The sequence below is a fragment of the Manis pentadactyla genome, chromosome 3, assembly GCF_030020395.1.
Source record: "Manis pentadactyla isolate mManPen7 chromosome 3, mManPen7.hap1, whole genome shotgun sequence".
NCBI classification, from domain to species: domain Eukaryota; kingdom Metazoa; phylum Chordata; class Mammalia; order Pholidota; family Manidae; genus Manis; species Manis pentadactyla.
In genome coordinates, this window is record NC_080021.1 from 217466293 (window position 1) to 217485592 (window position 19300).

General features: G+C 56.8%; 1 protein-coding gene across 9 annotated transcripts in view; it reads left to right on the forward strand.

The window, feature by feature from the left end:
- The first annotated feature begins 7912 nt into the window (after nt 1–7912).
- The window catches only part of NTNG2 (netrin G2), a 63666-nt gene continuing 52278 nt past the window's right edge, over nt 7913–19300 (forward strand). For 6 of the 9 annotated variants that reach the window (XM_036913486.2, XM_057499157.1, XM_036913488.2 and 3 more), the window contains exons 1-3: nt 7913–8441; nt 12170–12262; nt 12501–13194. In XM_036913486.2, coding sequence (XP_036769381.2) covers nt 12982–13194 — 213 coding nt within the window. In that variant the 5' untranslated portion in view covers nt 7913–8441; nt 12170–12262; nt 12501–12981. Of the gene's footprint in view, nt 8442–12169; nt 12263–12500; nt 13195–18443; nt 18529–19300 lie in introns of those variants that run through there. The other 3 variants (XM_057499155.1, XM_057499156.1, XM_057499158.1) reach the window with 3 other exon arrangements.

Sequence of the window (19300 nt, forward strand, 5' to 3'; positions counted from 1 at the left end):
TTCCCTTGACGTAGACTGGGTGCATCCAGTTGTTGGAGGCCCAAAGGGGTCCTCTAGGGGAAAGGAGGCCTTCTGGGGTCAGGGGTCAACCTGCTCCGGGCAGCCTAATCACATGAGGGCTCCCCCAAACCGTGATTTCATTATTAAATCCTCACAGTGACCCTGAGAGGTGGTTACTGTTATTGTCACTATTATACAGATGGGAAATCGAGGGTCAGAGAGGTACCCAAGGAAGCAAGTGGCAGCTCGGGGACTCTAAGCCCAGGCTGTCAGGTTTGCAGACCCCGCTTAGTAAATGCCAGGATAGCTGCAAACATGGCCAAAGACCCTCCCGCAGGGTCTGAAGACCGCGCTCAGTGGGGGGACCATCGCCACTTGCTCAGCAGCCACCGCACAGACGCTCGGCGCAGGCCCCACAGCGACTTCCAAAGCAGTGAAAGCTGGCGGGCGGGCAGCGTGCTGCAGAGGGCCCCCGATGGGAAGCTAGCAGGGGCGCGGGAGGGCGTGAGTCTAGGCACACCGAATGACCGGGCCTTGCAGGCAAATTTGGATTCAGGAATTAGCAGGGTCACGATGAGAGGAAATTGGATCCAGAGATTTTGTTTTTCCAGATTAAAACAAGCAAACAAACTTCTGCGAGTCCTCCTTTGAGTGGGCTGCCAGCAGCTGTGTCCTCCCGACTCAAAAGTGACCTAAGAGCAACGGGCGTGGTGGGGTGACCAGTGAGCTGATTGTTCCCAGCCCCGCACACGCCTGCACTTATTTCACTGACGGTGGGAAAGGAGTGAGGGCGGCTCCAGAAGGCAGAAGAGCCAAGGAGGACCCCCCAGTGGGGACAAGTGCTCGTGAGGACCCTGCAGGGCTGGAGGAGCCGTCCTGGGCAGCGGGCAGCGTGGGTCCGGCGGGGACATCCTAGAGGTCACAGGTGGGAGCCAAGCCGATGGAGCGACGCGGCAGTGTCAGCTGCGAGCCGTCTCCATCCACCAGGCCAAGGGCCATTAAGGGAGAAATTGAAACTGGTTCCCAAGATCAAGAGTTGAACTCATGAGCGACGGTAGCTCAGTGTTCGGGGAGCTCCATGCCCGAGGCCCTCCTTTGGTCAGCAAAGGCTGACTAAGAGTGAGGGAGAGAGAGGGACGTTGTGTCCCTCCACAGGTGAGGGTGCCCGAAACGTGGACGGTTTGGAGGACCCAGAACAGGGCCGAGGGCCCAGGCAAAAAGGCTCTTAGAAGTCGGTGTTCTGACGGCGGGGAGGAGGGCACGCCATGGCGGCCTCACGGACGACAGTGTAAAGAGGCAATTGTTGCATGTAATATTGTGTGTGTGAGCGTGTGCGGCCAGGAAAGAGAGTTGGAGGGAATGCCTTTCTGTTTCCTTATTTCTCTCACTCTGGGCTGTCCTTCAGAATCTCCAGCGCCTTTGCTTACAGGCTGTGGCAGTCACCTTGCCCACGTGTGAGGACGTCCGTTTGCCCGGGAACATCCCTGGCACGCGTGCACATGGTGGGGACCTACATGGGGCTGCATGCTCCAAAGGCCACTCCAGGATCCACCGGCTCACCCAGGCAGCGGGAGGGGGAGGGCCGAGGCTGTGGAGCAGGTATTTCTGTAACTGGATGAAGTATTTTGTGATCAGCACGTGTCTGAGAAGACGCATCTGCCTCACCCGTCTGGAGGCCCAGACCACTTTCTGGGTAGGAAAGAAAAATGTCTCCCTCTGGGTGAGGAGTCTGGGGTGGGAGGGGGCTGCAGGAAGGGGAGGCAGCTTCCCTCCTTGGAGTATGATTTCCCTTGGGGTTGCCACCGGTTTCAACTCCTTCCTCACGGCTTGTGTGCACCAGCCCCTGCTTATCCAAGCACTGTGGCACCTTCCCGGCAGCCCCACTAGCAGCCTGCACACCCGGTAAGAGGACAGAGGGGTGGGTGTGGCTCCCTCCTCTGCTCCCCAGCTCGCCTGTCACCTCACCCAAACAGGAGAGGAAGGTTCAGCCTCCCAAGAGCAGATTCTGAGAGGCGGTTTGTGATGTGGAGTTGATGCCTGGGCTTGGTGGACGGATGGGCTGGTGGTCCCTCTGTCTCCCAGACTCGATGAACGTCATTACTCCTCTGACCCAGAGCCGTCCCTTCTGCTGGGCCACAGGCTCCCACGGGGCTCTGGACACCCCCTCCCTGAGGAACAGAGGCCTCGCCCAGAGGAGAACGCAGGCAATGATAATTAACCAGAGCCAGCATGAGCTGAGCAATTACTATGGGACAATGTTGAATGATTCCCACGCGTTTCTCCGTGAGCACCCTGCAACCCCAAGGGGCAGTGCTATTGCTCTGCCTGCTGGGAGGCTGAGGAGCCTGAGGCTCAGAGAGGCGGGAGGCGAGGTCTGGGTCCCCACTGAGCCTGGGTACGGCGTTCACAGCACTTGGTTGGGCCTTTCCTCTCTCCTGTCCTGGGTTTGGACTCGCCTCTGCAGTTCACTTTGGGCTGTCCAGTATTCTCTGGTAGTGCTGCCAGGCCAACACACACTTGCACGTGTACACACACGTGCGTGTTCACACTTCCCCAGACTCAGCTGCCTCCCTAGCTTGGCCTGACAGTGTCTGGCAAGTAGCAGGTGCTTAGGAAACCTTCGTGAGGTGCACAGGGAGCTGGGTGTACGATACGGATAATCCAGAGGCAGGACCCAGTGGGTTCGTCACCATTTGCATCCCCAGGGCCTGGTGGAGTGCTGGCACATAGTGGGTGCTCGGTGGGTAACCCAGAGTCTCCCTTTGGGAGGGAGATGTACCCCAAGATCTAAGCTGGCAGGGCCAGGGCAGCTACCTGGCCTCCACTGAGAGGGAGGCCAGTTCTCCTTTGCTTCCCCTTTTCTGAGACGTGAGGAATCCCCAGACTCCCAAAGTCACAGGAATGAGCAGCAGGTGGTTCTGCCCATGGGGCCTGTGGGTGCCAGAGCTTCAATCCCCAGGTGCCTGCTGGTCCTGGGGGACTGGGCTGGGTCCTCCCTGTAGCAGCCACCCCTCCAGAAGGGGCCACGCAGCTTTTCCTGGAGGAGCTGAGCCCTCCCTCCTGGGCTGAGGTTCATCTCAGTGTGGTCTTCCTACCAGCGGGACGGCCACCGAGGCTTCAGGGGCCAGGGGCAGAGACTCAGCAGGCAGAGGCGGGCGGCTGGGTGGCACTCCCACCCCTTCAATAGGGCCAGTGCTGACCGCTCAGATGCTCACTTTGGAGAAAGCACCAAATGGCTCAGGGTCTCCGGGTCTTCTGCTGACATGTGGGGACAGCGATGCCAGTTCCCTCCCAAGATCACTGGGAAGAAAACAGTCCTGGAATAATGAGTTTAAGAGAGAGACCATGCGTCAGTGAGGCCATCCATAAAGCCTGGGATCAAACACTGACCCTGTCCTGAGTGACCCCCCAGGACAGACCCCGCACCCTTGTGGGGAGGAGACCGTCTCTCACGGGTGGTAGAGCAGAAAGGTCAGGAACTCGGTAAGCTGCAGTGCACTGTGCCTGGTGTGAGATACCAGGGCCACCCTGTGTGTAGCACTTTCTAGACGTCCAACAGGTTTCAAGCATTAGCTCAGTAAATCCTTATATCAAGCCTATGCATTGGAAACAATTATCAACTCCATTTTCTAGAGCAGGCAACTGACGCTTGGCCAGGTGAGTCTTTTGCTCAAGTCACACAACTGGGAAATGGTGAGCAGGACGTGAGCCCAGGGCTGCTTGACTGTGAAGCCCTGAATCCCAACCATGCCTATAGTAAGTGTGCATTTAAGATCTGGAAAGAACCCTCAAAACTGACTGGTCATCCCATTTTACAGCTGAGAAGCCTGAGGCTCCAAGAAGGGAAGAGATTGGCATCGTCAGAGGGCGGCGGCTGCCAGAGCCAAGCCTCCTGCTCACATTTCCTGAGCATTCACCCAATGACGGACTGAGTGCTTTATGTCCATCATGTCACATAAACTTTACAGTAACCTTGGGAAGAGAGAGATTTAGAGATTTTATTAATCTTGTGTTTCATTTGGGTAAACTGAAGCAGAGAGGGGCAGTAGCTTACCCAAGGTCACACAGCGAATTCCTGGGAGAGGTGGGGCTCAGACCCAGAGAACCAGGCTCTAGAGACCCCACCCAGAGCACAGAGCCCAAGTCGGCCTGCCCATTGGCCTGGGGCTCAGGCAGACTTCACTGCCAAGGGAGCGGAGCCTTCAGGTTCCCGGGGCATGGCCATCGCCAGGCACAGCAGGTGCAGCAGGAGCCCCCAGTCGGGAATGCACTGTCTAGCTGTACTACCCAGGGAGACGGGCACAGAGCTGGGGCTGGCAAGCCCAGGCTGCCCCCAAACCGTTAGCCCCCTGCTTCTGTAAAGAGAAGGGAACCCACCAAATGCAGCGCAAGAACACATCTTGCTCTGTGTGTCTGTTGTTGTAGGCAGTGCACATCTTGGGAGATGTGTGGATGAAAGGCACCATATAAAATGCAATCAATTATGAATCACCATTACTGAATTAATCACATGTATGATTAATACAGTAATAATAATTAATGGGAGTAGAGTCCGGAGATTAGAGCGGAGAACTGGCAGGGAGGAGTCAGGGTGCACCTTGCAGCCTCTCCCACTGCCTGGAGGTGTCACCTTGCGGAAGCCCTGCGCTTGGGGCTTGGGGCTTGGTCTCTTTCCCCCAGCCCCTACCTCGGCTGTGAAGTGGGAACACAGGGATGTCCTGAAGCCCCTCGCTGTCCTGGGCTAGTTCCCAGGATCTTACAGCTGCATTTCAACTGCTCAAGGTCAAGGGGACAAACCAAAATCTTGGTCTGGCGTAACTGAGAATGGAGTTGATGTAGCAGAGGGTGAGAAACCCCCAGCCCCCGCCCTGAGGGGCTTACCCATGACTTTAATCAGTGGTGTGAGCTCATTTAATCTGTCTGTCCTTTTGTCTGTCTGCCTCAGGATTTGCCTTGTCTCAGAAATCCCCAGAGAGCCTGGACCTCATCTGTTACCTCTCATAGCAAAGCTAGTAGGTCATTTTTGCATGTGACTTTATAATTTCCTATTACTCGTCGATTCCTTCCATGCATATTTATTTATCATTGTAAAGGAACCAAACAATGCAGAAAGAACACACATGTATGTGTGATATAAAGCATGCCATTCCCCCGTCTCCCTATCTCCCTGCTCATACTTTAGCGTGTTTATTTTATATATATACATATCTAAAAAAATAGATGGAATAAAATTAAATGCATTGTTCCACAGATGCTTTTTGATAGTAGATTCCACATACACAATTCAAATTAAACCTGCAGTAGAGCCAAAATCCCACCAATGAAGAGAATGGTTTAGGCTGCTGGTGAGAGGGAGCCGGAGATGATTTTTATTTTATTTTGTTTTTGGGGATATTCATTAACACTTGCTTGCCCCGGTGCTCAGCTTCTCTTCCTTGCCAGAAAAAGGTCATTTGTCGTAAGTTACCTCAATGAAGTTTTAAAAATGAGCATCCCTTGACCACCTGGTCCCTATATTGGGACCCTATTTGTTTCCCATCTTTATTACTCTCTCGGAAGGAATGAGGTATCCTCGATGCTACTATGGCCTGCTGTCAATTCAGGATCATCGCACGGGGACCCCTTTCTGGGGCAAATCTCCTCACTATGCAGATGGAGAAACTGAGGCCAAGAGGAGGAAGTGATGGCCCCAGACCACATACCTAGTTAGGGGCTAAACTGAGAAAAGCCCATTATCCCGACTCTTAAGTCAGTGCTCTTTCTACTATCCCATAATTTCCAGGGTCTGGAAACGGGGAGACTAGACAGCAGGTCCCAGAACAGGTCCCTGAAAAATTCTGGTGGCATCTGCTTGTTGGGGAGCCAAGAAGCATGGAGGAAAGTGGGGCCCAAGAGGTGTTTTAAACATTGTTTCTGGTGGCTTCCGGTGGCACATAGCGTTGCCTACGGCCACTTAAACCAAGTAGGCAGTAAAGGAGGATGCACCCCAGGTCCCTTTGCTGCGTTTAGATGAACCATGAAACAGAAGCGTCCTCCTCTGAGTCTTGCTGGCTGTTCCTGACAGCATCCAGTCTCATGATGATGGAGGAGCAGGGTGTTCCCGGGATTGATGGCCCTGCCTGGGGGCGACAGCAGGCTGTGGGCCAACCCCGGTCATCACTCACCCTGCCTGTGCAGGAGCCCCACACTGTGCCCATCTCTGCTGCCTGCAGGCCAAGTGCTTAAAAATCAAATCGCTGAGATCTGTTCTCTGAGGAGGTTCCTCCTGCTGGATACTTTGAGGCCAGGGAGCAGGACACCAGGGACTGGCATATATGTGTTCCTGGACAGCTCTGTGGGGTGGGCCCCTTTCTGGGAAGAGGGATCTGAGAGCATGTGCAGCAGGAGGCGCTTAACAGCCTGGTGTTGAGACCTTGGAAAAGGAAAGACTCACCGTTCAGATCTCACAGATGGAGAAACTGAGGCCCAGAAGCACTCTGTGCTGTAGCCCAAGTTACCCCACAAGTCAGGCAGTGGCAGAATACCATCTGGGAGTCCAAGGGCCTTGCCTCTCAGGCCAGAGTCTTCCTTGGCTGTGTGACCTTGGGCAAGTTCCTTAACATCTCTAAGCTTCATCTATAACTCAGGACTTAGGTAATAGGAGTTAAGTCACTGGGCTGTTGGGAGGAATCAGTGGGTAATACACATAAACTGGTTTGCATGGAGCCTGGCATAAAAGAGGTGTTCAATAAATGTACTATTGTTGTTGTCATTATTAAAGTAGATGACAGTCTTGAATTCTGCATTCTCTGACTGCTTTGTGACAATAGCCTAAATGTTACTCAGCAACACAGCCCCCTCTCCAGGCTCTGGGGGTGTCGAGAGTAGGAAAGTTAAGGTGGAGTTAAGAGGTGGCAAAGAGGTGGGGCACTGGGGTGCCACATCCTGCTCCTGTTACTGACACCCTCTGTGACCTTGGACCCATCCCTCTGTGTGTGTGTGTCCTCAGGCTTCTTGTTTTTGATGCGTCCAGATGATAGCGCTGGCTGCCGGAGCGCTGCGGTGAGAACCCACCCCTGAGGAGGCCCGGAGCACCTGACACCCACACGTGCCCCCCCGGCAGACGGCGGAAGCTCTCCCCACAGCCCCAGAGACAGCCCCGCAGGAACCCCCCGGGGAATGGGGGAGCCGGGGCTGCCCTGTGTGGCCAGCTCCGTGGCATCTGCCCCGGTGCCTGCAGGAGCCCCCCCGACCCTCCTCCTGTGCCTGCTGGGGACTGAGGCCCCTCCTGCGCCCCTGTTCTGCCCTCCCTCTGAGCTGCCTTGGCTTTTCAAAAGCAGGGCCCATCAGGGTGGAGGCGGCGATGTGTCAGCTGGTATTCAGGCTCTGGTTGTGCGCTCAGATCGCCCCCCCTCCCCATCTCCCCAAATCCACCCACCCACCCCTTTACCCACTGCTCGGGGCCTTCTGGGTGGCAGCACTTAACAGAGGGAGACAGAGCAGCAGCCTTGAGCCCTTGGCTGTTGGGGGTGGGCGGACTGACTCACTTGGCCCCCTCCCTGGTGCCGATGGGGCAGCCCCCACACCCATGGGCGCTGGCACCCCGGCAGACCCCTGGGGTTTGGAAAAGGAAGCTGCAGCCCCGCGGCGCCTGACCCGGGCTGGCTGAGGATGCGCTCTGCGCGCAGGGACCCGCTGGCCCCCGAGCCGGGTGGAGATGTGTAGGCAGCGACCCCCCAGAGCAGGCTCGCTCCCGCGGCCGCCTGCTGGGGCCACCCTGGCCGCGGGCCCGCCGGGACGCCCCTGCTCGCGGCGCCCCTCCCCGGGCCGTGGCGCGTCCCCCGAGTCTCGCAGTATTTCCTTCCTGCACCTTTAAGAAGACCGTTGCTCCGTGGTGGGATGGTGTGTTAAAGCCACACAGAGGAAGTTACGCAGCCCGGATCAGACCGAGAGATAAAAGCCCCGATGGTGATCGTGAGTGATGGCAAGAGGATTTAGCCTCGGCATTAACTTGGAGCGTCGTGCAGGGGGGCAGTGAAGCGCCCCGCCATCTGGCCCGCCTGCGCGGGGGGATGCCCCGGCGCCCCGACGAGCAGCCGCGAAGCCCACCCGGGCCGGGGGCCGCTCGCTGCCCGAGCGCGGGTCCTCTCCGCGCCGCCCAGGGGGGCCAAAAAGTTTGCACTTGTTAGAGGCGACCTCCCGCTCGGCCGGGGCGGGCGATGCGGGCGGCGCGGGCGGCCCCCTCCCCCGGCCCGCGTCTCCGGGACGGCTGCGGGCGGCCCCCCCGGCGGCAGGAGGGCGCCCCGGCCCCGATCTGACGGCCGCGGAGGCACCGCGGCGGCGGGAGCGGCGCGGGAAGTGCACGGCTCGCCGCCCTCCGGCCCTCGTCCCCAGCCAGCGCCAGCCGGGGCGGCGGTCCTCGGCCTCCCGGGTCTGCGGTCCGGGAAGCCGCTCCGAGCGGGGTAAGGCGCACGGGCAGAGCCCGGGAGGCGAGCGGGGGAGCTGCGGCGGTTTTGCCAGCCTGGTTTCATTTTTGAAGGGCTTCGGTGACCATGCAGGCTTTCCCGGGGCCCGGGAGCTACTTAAAGCAGCCAGCAGCGGCTCGGATGCAAAAGTTGTTCGGTCGCGGCTGCTGCTAGCGGAGGGCTGGAGTCGCTGGAGAGGGGTGTGTGAGTGTGCATTTGTAGCGGCGTCTTAAAGGAGTAGCTTGTCTTTCCGGCTGCCTTTTTCCTACTAGGGTCTTTTTCCATCGCGTGCGTGCGTGCGTGTGTGTTTGTGGTGGGGGGCGGGGGGTGGGTGTTGCAAGAATGCCTGTGGATGTGTCCTGGAAAGGAAATTAACCGTTCTCTCGCGCTACTCCCCCAACCCAATTTAACAGCCACCATCGAGGGCCACCCCTCCTCCTCGCATCCCCTTCCCATCTCTGCGAAAACTGGGTGTGTGTGAGTTGCCCAAACTCTTGCTCAGCCAAGGCTGGGAACTTCGTTCTGCTGCGGAGGGGTGGGCTGGTGGGGGAGGTGGCGCTCGGGGACCAGCTTGGGGACGACGCGGATCCAGCCTCGAGCTGGGTGGCACGCAGGTGGGAGCAGAGGCATCGGGAAGGCGGGAAGAGGACCCAGGGCTCGCTGGGTCAGTCCGCTGCGGAGTAAGTTGCGGGCCTGGGCGGGGGGCGGCGGCGCAGGGTGGCTGCTGGCAGGGGCTTTGGGGAAAATAACGCAACTAAGTCCCCGGCGCTTTGGTCCTTGTCTTTTAATTAGGGGAGGCGTGCCAGACGAGGGGGGCACCCTCCCTGCCGGCCCAGACTTTATTAAAGGCGTGCTTATTAATTGCTCCCGTAGCTTGCTCTCAACTTCGGAAAGACACAGAGCAGCTGCGGGGGTGTCCTTCACGTCCCTGCGCGATGCACGCCGCCTGCAGCCCACCCGAAGCAGAGACTGGACCCGCGATCCCTAGGCCCGCAAGGAGCGAGCCCTCCCCCAGCCCCGGCCCCAGCCGTCCGGCCACGGCGTCCTTCTCGCGCCCCACCCCCAGCTCTCAACTTTTCGGGGCACCACAGCCGCCGAGAGGGCGTGGGGTCTTTCTCCCGCTCCCGTTACGGCGCTGGGGGCACCGGCGCCGCCGGGCCGGGATGCTTGCTAAGCGGGCGGTGAGCGCGGCACCTCCTGTACCAGGCCCCGGCGTGGGGCGGGAACGTGACCCCGGAGCGGAACCCCTGTACTCCCTGGCCCCGGGCACTGCCCCCTGAAGGCAGATTTCACGCCCTCCGCTGCTGCCACTGGGGAGGGAGGGGAATTTCGGGGTGGAGTGGGTCCCGGGAGGAGCCCCAGCGCCCCCTCCAGTGCCCGGCAGGGGCCCCGCGCCACGGCCGCAAGTTTCCCACGAGGCGAGGGCGCAGCCTGCAACTCCGGGAGGAGCCTCCTCCGAGCCCCGCTAGCTCCGAGAGGCGCTAATTCAATAAGACAGAGAAATCTGAGTTCAGAAATCCTGGTAAAATCTAATTTTCGGGTTTTAATACCCTGGCTATCAGCCCCCCTCGGTTCCTGAGGACTCTTAAAAGAAAATAAAGCGCATTGATTCCATTTGTTTCTGGGAGCTGCAGTTTCTTAATAATATCAGGTGAAGATTTATTTTCCAAGGAGAAAACGATCCGCCGGGATAGAACCTCTCACTAAGAAATTTCCCCTGCTGGCTTCTCACTCCCTGCTTCCCGCCTCGTTACTGCGGGGACTCTTGCCTGTCTGCCCCCTCCCTCTTCTTCCTTTTTGGCAAAAACCCGCTGTAATATTCGCGTGCTGAGCTCACAATTCCCCCTATGCTGCCAGCAACGCCCAATTGATTGACTAGCTGTAAACACGTTTATTAACCGCCACCACCACCCCTTCCCCCAGCCTGCAGATTTGCTTGTTGGCTTCCCCCCACCCCGTCATTTTCCAGCGAATGCGTGGCATTTAAAACCAACAGTACTGCAAAGCAATTAATAGATTTGCAAGTTCGGCCCAGCGCGGCTCTCCGGGGCCTCCCGGCCTCGGGCCTCGCTGCCTCCCCCCGGCCCCTGCGCGGCCCGGGTCCAGCGCTGTCCAAGCCGGGAGCCGCCGCTGGCCGGGCGAATGAAGGAAGACCACGGCTGGGCCCTCCCGTCGAGCCGCAGCCCCGCTCCCTGTTGTCCCCGCCGTCAGGAGCTCCCTACCTGTTAGTGAACAGTTGGGAGTCCGCGGCTGGAAGAATTAATTAGGGACGTGCTGTTTTCTGGGCAGCTCAAAGCTGAAGCTCGGATGCAGGCATCCAAACCCATCCAAACCCTTCCCGGCCGCGCTATTTTATTTTTACTACATTTTCTCGGGTTGTAAAAATAGTCGCCAGGCGATTCTTTCGGAGAGTTTTCTAGCAAGGAGCGCATTCAAGGCCAGGCAGGCTCTATAACAGGTTTCTCTTTAAATAGCCAGAGGTGAGCGGTGAAAATGTGGTCCCCTTGGCCCCTCGTTCATCTCCATCAAGAGCCCTTCAGCTGGAGAGAGGGGCAGGGGCCGCCTTAATGCAGATTTATGATTCCTGGGGCCTGCAGCGCTGGGGCACTGGCTAGGGGGTTCTCCGGTGAGCGGCCAACCTCCTTTGGAGAATGTCTGCCCCTACAGTGTTATTTGGGGCAGGAGTGTGTTTGTGTCTGGGTGAAGAATGGGGTTTCATTGGAAGCATGGTTAACTGTTCAGGGACCTTTCATGTCAATCATGACAAGGATGTCAGGGGAGTCGGGCTGACCGTACCACCAACATCCAAGCAATTTGGGAATTTAGCTGCAATACTCATAGGCATAATAACCAGAGTAATTAATACCTTGGGTGCTTCTGCTGTGACTCATTGCAGTAACCTTTGCCCTACTGGGTAGTATTTTGGCCGTGATTGCACACTAGCTGGACTCAGATATCAAGTGTCTGGGAAGGCACCACGTTACTGGAGTCATGTTGCTCACAATGTCACATTCATCTTAGTTATATCTAGTTGGGCTTTTAAGTAATTACCAGTAGCTTAAAATGGTAAAGCAATAATCATAATAGTGAACAATAACTGACATTCTCTCCAAGGATGATAGCAACATTTTGGCCTCAATCAGAAAATAATATGATAAATCATTGTCGCTTCTGTGGAAGTCTTCAGCATCCTAGTTTCTTACAGTTAAAAACTAAACTCACCATGTCAGAGTTTGGCAAGATTACTTATGGACACCTGGTTCTTACGTGTTGCCCAGGTGTGTGGCCCACTCTGTTGATCTGTACCTGTACTAGCAGGCTCTCCTGCACCTACAGTGACAGTCTCCTTTCTGCCTGTAACAGCTTTGACAATTTGACTTGTCAACCATGGTTTTAAAACAAAAACAAAAACATTCAGTCTTAGCACCTGGGGATGTTTTGAAAAGTTGCTGACCCCATGCAGGGGCACTTCTGCTGATCAAACACCCCCCAGATGAGGCGAAAACACATAAGCTTTTTAATAATGTGCCCAGTCTCCACACGTGCAGCTCTGATATTAATAAAAATAACCCAGTTTCTCAGGAGACCTTGCTAATGCAGTCTCATTTTTTTTTTTTTTGCCCATTTTGCCAGAGAGCTTTTGTTCTTATCCATCTTTATTCCCCCCTCCTCGTTTTAATTTGTTGCAGGTGTGGTTGCTAATGAGCTCTCTCCTCTTCTCTTAGGATGAAAGACAAGCCAGGCTGCCGGTACCTGGATGGATTGAGAGCTGAAGTCTCAGAAACTTCGTAACAAGTTGCTGATGGCCACCGGCCAAGGTCAGCTGGCCCCCATTAGTGCCTGTCCCCACTAAAGCAGAGCCAAATAAGCTTCTTTCTAGTTAACGCCTCAGTAGCTTTTTATGTTCTAGTCCAGCCACATAATTGTTGTCCCTTTAAGCCCATATGAAAAGAAATCTCTTTTATTGGTCTGAGATGCCAAGTCCAGTCCCATAGAGAGAACATGTTTCCAGCTAACACCTACACCTCCTGATTTTATTGTATCTTTACAATGCAGGCTGGAGGGTTGTTTTGCAGTTGTGTTGAGCACATCACACATTAAGGGCCCTTTAAAGACCTGGATTGATTGGAAGGACAAAAATTAAAAGCAATCTGATCCAACCTCTTGCCAGATCCCTGCAGATTTTCTCCCTATCCCATTTCCATCCACCGTCACAATTTGAGAGTCCTCCTGATTTGATCAGATTCGCCTCTGGGAGAGGTGTAAATGCAAGGTTAGGAGGACGTGGAGTTACAGGCGACTTTTTGATCTGCCCATCAGCAGTCTGAGAAACGCTGGCTCTGAGTTTTCTGTGTTGGCCTTTTGGAAAAAACAAGTTCCTTGCTGTTTGCAACCTGGCAGCGCTCAAGTCCCGGGGACATCCGGCCACCACTGCCTGGTAGATGTGGCGTTTCCATGCTGAGGCCCCGAGTCCCGCCTGCCCCAGCTGCTGCCTCTCCAGGGCCTCTCTGGGCCGCGCCCTGCGGCCTGCATAGCCATGCTGCGCCTGCTGGCTCTTCTCCTGTACTGCCTCCCACTGGCCTCTGGGGACTACGACATCTGTAAATCCTGGGTGACCTCGGATGAGGGCCCCACCTGGGAGTTCTACGCCTGCCAGCCCAAGGTGATGCGCCTGAAGGACTATGTCAAGGTGAAGGTGGAGCCCTCGGGCATCACATGTGGAGACCCCCCTGAGAGATTCTGCTCCCACGTAAGTCACCTACTGATGTTCTGTTTGCTCAGGCCAAGTGGGAGGGAGTCTGGGACAGACCCTAGGGGTGGGTGAGCAGAGTGGGAGGGCCAAGATGCAAGGTTGACTTTCCAGGCATCTTGGATTGGCACCGGGTCTCTGTTCCGCCTTGGAAATGTGCCAAAGTGAAGGCCCCCTTGATGGCCCTGGGGTCATATGACATGGCTCTCTGGGGTGGGAAAGTTCCTGGCCATCTGCCCACTAGAGCCATTTCCTCTCAGGAAGACCACAGTAGTCACAGTTCCCTGGCCTGGCAGACAAGCCCTGCTTCCCTTGTAGGAAGTCAGCGTTCTGGGCGAGTGGGCCAGGTGCTATTTGCAATGTTACCCTCTGACCCCCTCGTTCATCCCTTCTGTGCTGCAACCTCCTGTCCCACTTGATCCCATCCCGGAGACAGTTTTGCCAGGCCAGGGGATGCTGGGCACCAAGCGGCACTTTGCAGGGGAAGGTCTGATGGAAGTGCAGAGGGGATTCGTAAGGCTGGAAAGAGGGGCTCAGACCAGGATGGACGGTGTGTCTGGTGCCCTCTCCAATCCCATCCCTATGTGTGGCGACTGCGGTCACTGGTCACGTCGCGGGGGAAGGCAGACAGTCAGGTGCTGTCACTTGAGTCCTGGTTAGAGACTCAGAATGCTTCGGTACTCAATGAGATTGAAACCACCACCAGTGACAATAACAGGGGTCCCTTATGCGAGCTCCTCAGGCGTGCGGGCCGAGAGCTGGAGGTGCGTCCTTCCTTGGAGTCCTCCCCTCAGCTCAGCCAGGTCGATTCTGGGTGGTATAAAGTGGGTTTTGGTGGGTGGGCTCTGGACCAGTGGCATCTCTGGGCTTCTGTTCCATCATTTGTAATGGACACACACTCATAGGGTTGTTGTAAGGAGTAAGTGAGCTAATTCATATATGCAAAGTGCTCAGAATAGGGTCTGGTGCAGGGCAGGTGCCCCGTAGATGTTAGCTGTTGCCATCGTGTTGTACAGGTGGAGAAACTGAGACCCAGTGTCTCACACACACACACACACACACACACACACACACACACACACACACACACACACACACACACACACACACACACACACACACACACTGTGGTAAATCTGTGATTCAAGGGTCGGGCTCCAAAGTCACTGAGCTGACTGCCTGCTGAGAGGTCCCTGCCTGCTGGGCAGTGCTTTGAATGCTTGGCAGGACCTGATGAGAGGGTCTCCATGTCATCCTCGGGGTGGCTGCTGCCTCCACATATCCTTGCGGGAACCTGTAGGTCTCTGTGCTTATGGCCAGACCAAGCAGGTATCCCCCCATCCCACACAGCGGGTTCCTACTGTCCTGTCACAGAGCGGTCAGCCTGGGAAGGTGGGTCCCCGCCTGGATGGTCAGCTGTCATGAGGCCGTCACTGTGGGTGGGGGCCTGGCTGTGGGAGCTGGCTGGGAAGAGAGGGAGGGAGAAGGGGGCACAGGGACCGGGGACTAGAGAGTCCATGGGGATCACTGCACTGAGGACACCAGGGCTTCCCTGGCTCAGGGACAGGCAAGGAGGCGTCCCTACAAGGTCAGGGGCAAGGCTGGGGGGAGCCCAGCTCTGAACACGCAGCCGGCTGGCTGCCCCCGCCAGCTCATGTGAGGGCTTCCCCACCGTTTCCTGAGCAGTCAGCTCCCCCTCTTGTATCAGTCTTGTCTTCTTCTCTTAAATATTAATCATCGCCTTAACGTGCTGAGGAAGGGGGTAGGGGTGGGGCTGGGAAACCGTAATTCCCTGGACCACATCTGGTCACGGGCTTGAGGGGTGCAAGTGACCATGGAATGCTAGTCCGAGGCCCTCTCCTGGCCAAAGCTGGCTCAGGATGCCCTCGGCCCTGGGCCTCTGCCCAGCCCCCACCTCACACAGACCTCCCGCTGCAGCTACAAGGGTGGGTGGCAGCCCTCGCCTCTAGTCCTGGTGCTAGTCAACCTGAGCCCTGGCAGGTGCCCTGAATCCCTGGAGCCAGGAGAGGGCTCTTGCCCCCTTCTGCTCTCCGGGAGGTGGGGTGAACAAGTGCAGCAGCCCCACCACCTCCCTCACAGGTGGGCCCTCAGCACCTCCACACCTGTCTGACGGATTTAAATATTCTATACGGGCTGCCATCCAGCTCTGCCTCTGATTACAAACGTGCGGCCAGGGAGGATGGGGATGCTGCCTGGTGGGTGCTGGACGCCCTTCGGTGGGGCCGGCCTCTGTGGGGAGGGGGGGCCACATCTGGACGAAAGCGTACTCCCACGCCCCCGTCGATGGCACTTCCCGCGAGTGGGCCCTGTGTCCGTCTCGCTCAGTCATCTCTCGGGTGCTCTGAGGTAGGTGTTGTTCCAATCCCACTTTAGGGATTCAAAAGGGTTGTCTAAATCCCGTCAAGGTCACTCAGTTTAGAACGCAGGTGGGGAGCCTGCCCACAGCGAGGGCCTATGCTTACCCACCAGGCGGCACGACCCTGTTCTCTGAGCCTCAGTTGCTTCCTCTGTAAAGTAGAGAAAATACTATGCAGGTGTCACAGGGCTGGCGAGAGAGTGCAGCCCGACCATGCGGGTCCTGGGTGCAGAGCTGCACATAGTAGGTGCTCCATGGGCGGTAGTGGCCGTTCGTTTCTTAATCCCCCCTTGGAGGCGTCCCTGGCTTTTCCTCTTTGCACCTCTCCATCCTTAAGCATGACAAGCCCTGTGTTTCTAATCTCTGGGCGGCAGCAGGAGGTCTCTGCAAGCTCAGGGAGGAGCTGAACCTCCTCCAGCCTCGGCAGGTGGCGTTAACCGGCCGCCAGGGGGCGCCCGAAGGGCAGCTGGGCTGCCCATGACCCCTTAGCCTTGCATTGACGGTGGGTCCCTGTTCCCTAGCACCTGTCCTGTGGCGGGTGCTGGGCCTGTCCAACATCCAGCCAACGGGTGCTTGAGCCCAGGGTCACCCCAAGGGTGCCAGAGGGGCCAAGGGGCGGCTGCCCTTTTCAGGGTTCAGGGGGCAGACCCTTTCTCCTTGCAGGCTTCCCATCCTTCCACAAGGCCTCCTGGGAACTGAATTGTAAATTCCAGCCTGGTGAGGAAGGGGAGGGAGGAAGAAGACCAAGATAAATGAATAAATAAAAACCCATGGCTCTAAATGCACAGTGAGAATTAATAGGGATGAGCTCTCAGCCGAGGCTTCTTGGGCAAGGGCAAAATTTCAATGAGGGCTGCTGGGGGAGACAGGCAGCCCCTCCCTGCTACATCCCCAGGCCTGGCGGAGGGGCCAGTGTGGTGAAGCTGGGGTGAGGGCAGTCCTGGCAAAGGCTTCTCGACCCCTAGCAGGGCAGCTGCCGTCCCCAGGACCCCTGGGGATGGGGAAGGCGTGGTTGGGCGAGGGGAGGCTGCCCACCTGCACTGCCAGGAGAGGAAGGGGAAACCCTTTCCTTGTGCCTCTGAGATAAAAACTAACTCTGGAGCCTCAAGATTGAGCTGGTGGGAAGGCATGAGGTGGGGGAGCTAGCTACAGCCAGGCCGGTGGTATTTAAAGCAATCCCATGGGTACCCACTTGCTCCCAAAGTGTAGTGCTTGGACTGACTCCCCTTGTTTGAAATGCAGAAGCCCAGGCCCTGCTGCAGACCTACTGAGCCAGACCATCCTAACAAGAAATGCAGGTGATTCGGACGCAGGCAGGGCATGGTCTGAGAAATTCTGCTCTGCAGAATTGCTCAGTGGTGGGTGAAACCCAACGCTGACGATCCCAGGGGATCTTCACATGTTGTGGGGTGAGTCGCTGCTGCTGAGGGAGACAGATGAAGACCAGGAGACACACGGGGGTCCCAGGAGAGAGGGGGTGGGGCTGGGAGCTGAGCTTCCAGAGAGAAGCAGCAAGAGCTACAGACCTGAATCTGGAGACCTGAGCTGGCATCCCAGCTCTGCCACTTCTGGGCTGGTGGGTCTGGGGCAAGTTTTTAAGTGCTCTGAGCCTCAGTTTCCCCATCTGTAATGGGGGTGTTGCCTTGCTGACCCCACCAACTTCCTTGGGAGAAGAAAATGCCCTTCAACATATCTGAAAGTACTTAAAGAGCATACATTCTATTCCAGTGTAAGGGTTTGACTTAAGCTCTATCTGGTCTTGGTCACCTTAACCCTGGAGAGATGAACTTGAAGCTCTCTCCTAGGAGACGTCAGCACGTGGAGTTGCCTTGGTCTCAGCAGACAGGGACACCAAGTGAAGGCCGTGAAGGTCTATCTTTCTGTGATCACACTTCTTCCTCAGAATGCTTTACTTTCTCTATGCCTCAGTTTACCCAAATGCAGAGTAGATGGCCCCGTCCCTCCCCCAGGGGCTCTGCTGGGCTGGTTAATGCAGATGGCAGGTAGGTCCTGGAGTCCTCAAGTCCGTCTTCACCATGACATTGAGCACCACATGCAGATTCAAGGTCACAGGTGCCCTGCCTCCTGCCAGACCCCGATGTTCACAGAAGCACCGAGCCTTCCAACAGCACCGAGCTGACTGGTCCACTGGCTCAGGCCTCCTGCCCCTCTGCCTTCCTGGCCCCCAAACCCGTAGGCGAGAGCATACCAGACACCCCTCTGCCGCTCCCGCTCCCGTTCCACCCTTCCAGCCGGCAGCTGCTTCCTGGGTCTGACCTTGTGCCAGGCACAATTGTTAAAGGAAGGTGAGGTGACTTATAAGTCAGAGTAGACAAGAGAAGCAACAGATGCTAAAGACACCCTCAGTTAACGAGGAGTGGGTGATGCGGAGGCCTGGCGTGATGGGAGCTCGAGGAGGACGCAGACCCATCTCCCCTGAGCTCTCCACGCTCCGGCTTTACCGCCAGGTCGCCAGCCTCCTAGTACCTGCCGTGAATCCTTCCTTTTTCCTTCATTTCCACGGCTTCCTCATTTACCTAGATGACCCTGGTTCATTTTTCCAGGTTTACGCTGGACTCCACATCCTCCAAGAGGCTTTCCCCGATTCCTAGGTGGTTTAGAAGGTCCCCAGAGGATCACGTCCCTGTCAGTGTGCTCTCTGATGTGGCCAAGTGTTTAAGGGCTCAGGCCCTAGGGGTGGAGAGACACAGGTTGGATCCCCATGCTGTGTGACCTTTGCCATGAGGCTTAACCTCTCTGGGCCTTATTTCCTCACATTGCTGCTATTAATAGAATATGCATACCCGACTTGGGTGCACGGGCTCTGGCACATGATCGATGCTCAGTCATGCTGGCTGTTACACTCCTGGTGTTTGCTTCTGCTTTTGTGGACTGTGAGCCACTTAGAGGCAGGTTCTCATCTTTGCATTCCCAGTGCCGCCATCATGGCTCAGTCAGTAAGTGTTTAATGAACAAGTGGGTGGGTGGGTGGGTGGCAGGTGGGGGTGATCCAGCAAGACTTCTCAGAGGAGAGATTTGGGCTGAGTCTTACAGGAAGAACTAGGGTTTCGGTCAGGAAAGCCTCTGCTTCTCTCCGTCAGAGTCCCTGTCCTGTGGGATTTGTGATCGGACGACACCAGGAGGTCTGCCCAGCTATCCTCAAGCAGGAGGTGACATTGGAACCTGAGCTCTACCCCACCCTTAGTTAAAACTGCTCAAGCTCTTGAAATGCCTGAGGCAGCGCCCAGCCTGGGCCCAGAATAGTTCCAGGCGTGACATCCTGTTGCACAGTGAAGTCTCCTTCCCTGGGAGCAGACAGTGACAGGCTAGGGGCAGCGCTGCCTGCAAGTTGGGGCCCACAGGAGTGAGGTCCTTGACCCTTACTTTCCTTAAGGGAATGGGTTTGGGTCTGGACACCCCGGGGAGGGGAGGAGCAGTGTGGCTGGAGGGCTTTGGGGAATCGGGGGGGCCTAGAGGGGATGTCTGTCCAAGGAGTGTCAAAGACTTAGGGGTTCCAGAAGGTCCCAGCTTACACCTCCCTGCTTTCCCCAGCTCCTCTTCCTCTTCGGTCTCTACATTCTCTGGTCATGAGTTTTTAACATATTTTCGTTCTTCTCCTTCATTGCAACCTGCCTCAAATCCCACGCGCAGTGAGGCAGGGGACGGGCAGACGGTTGGACGGGCAGGCAGGCCACACCGGCTGTGGTCGAGCACTTGGGATTTGGGGTG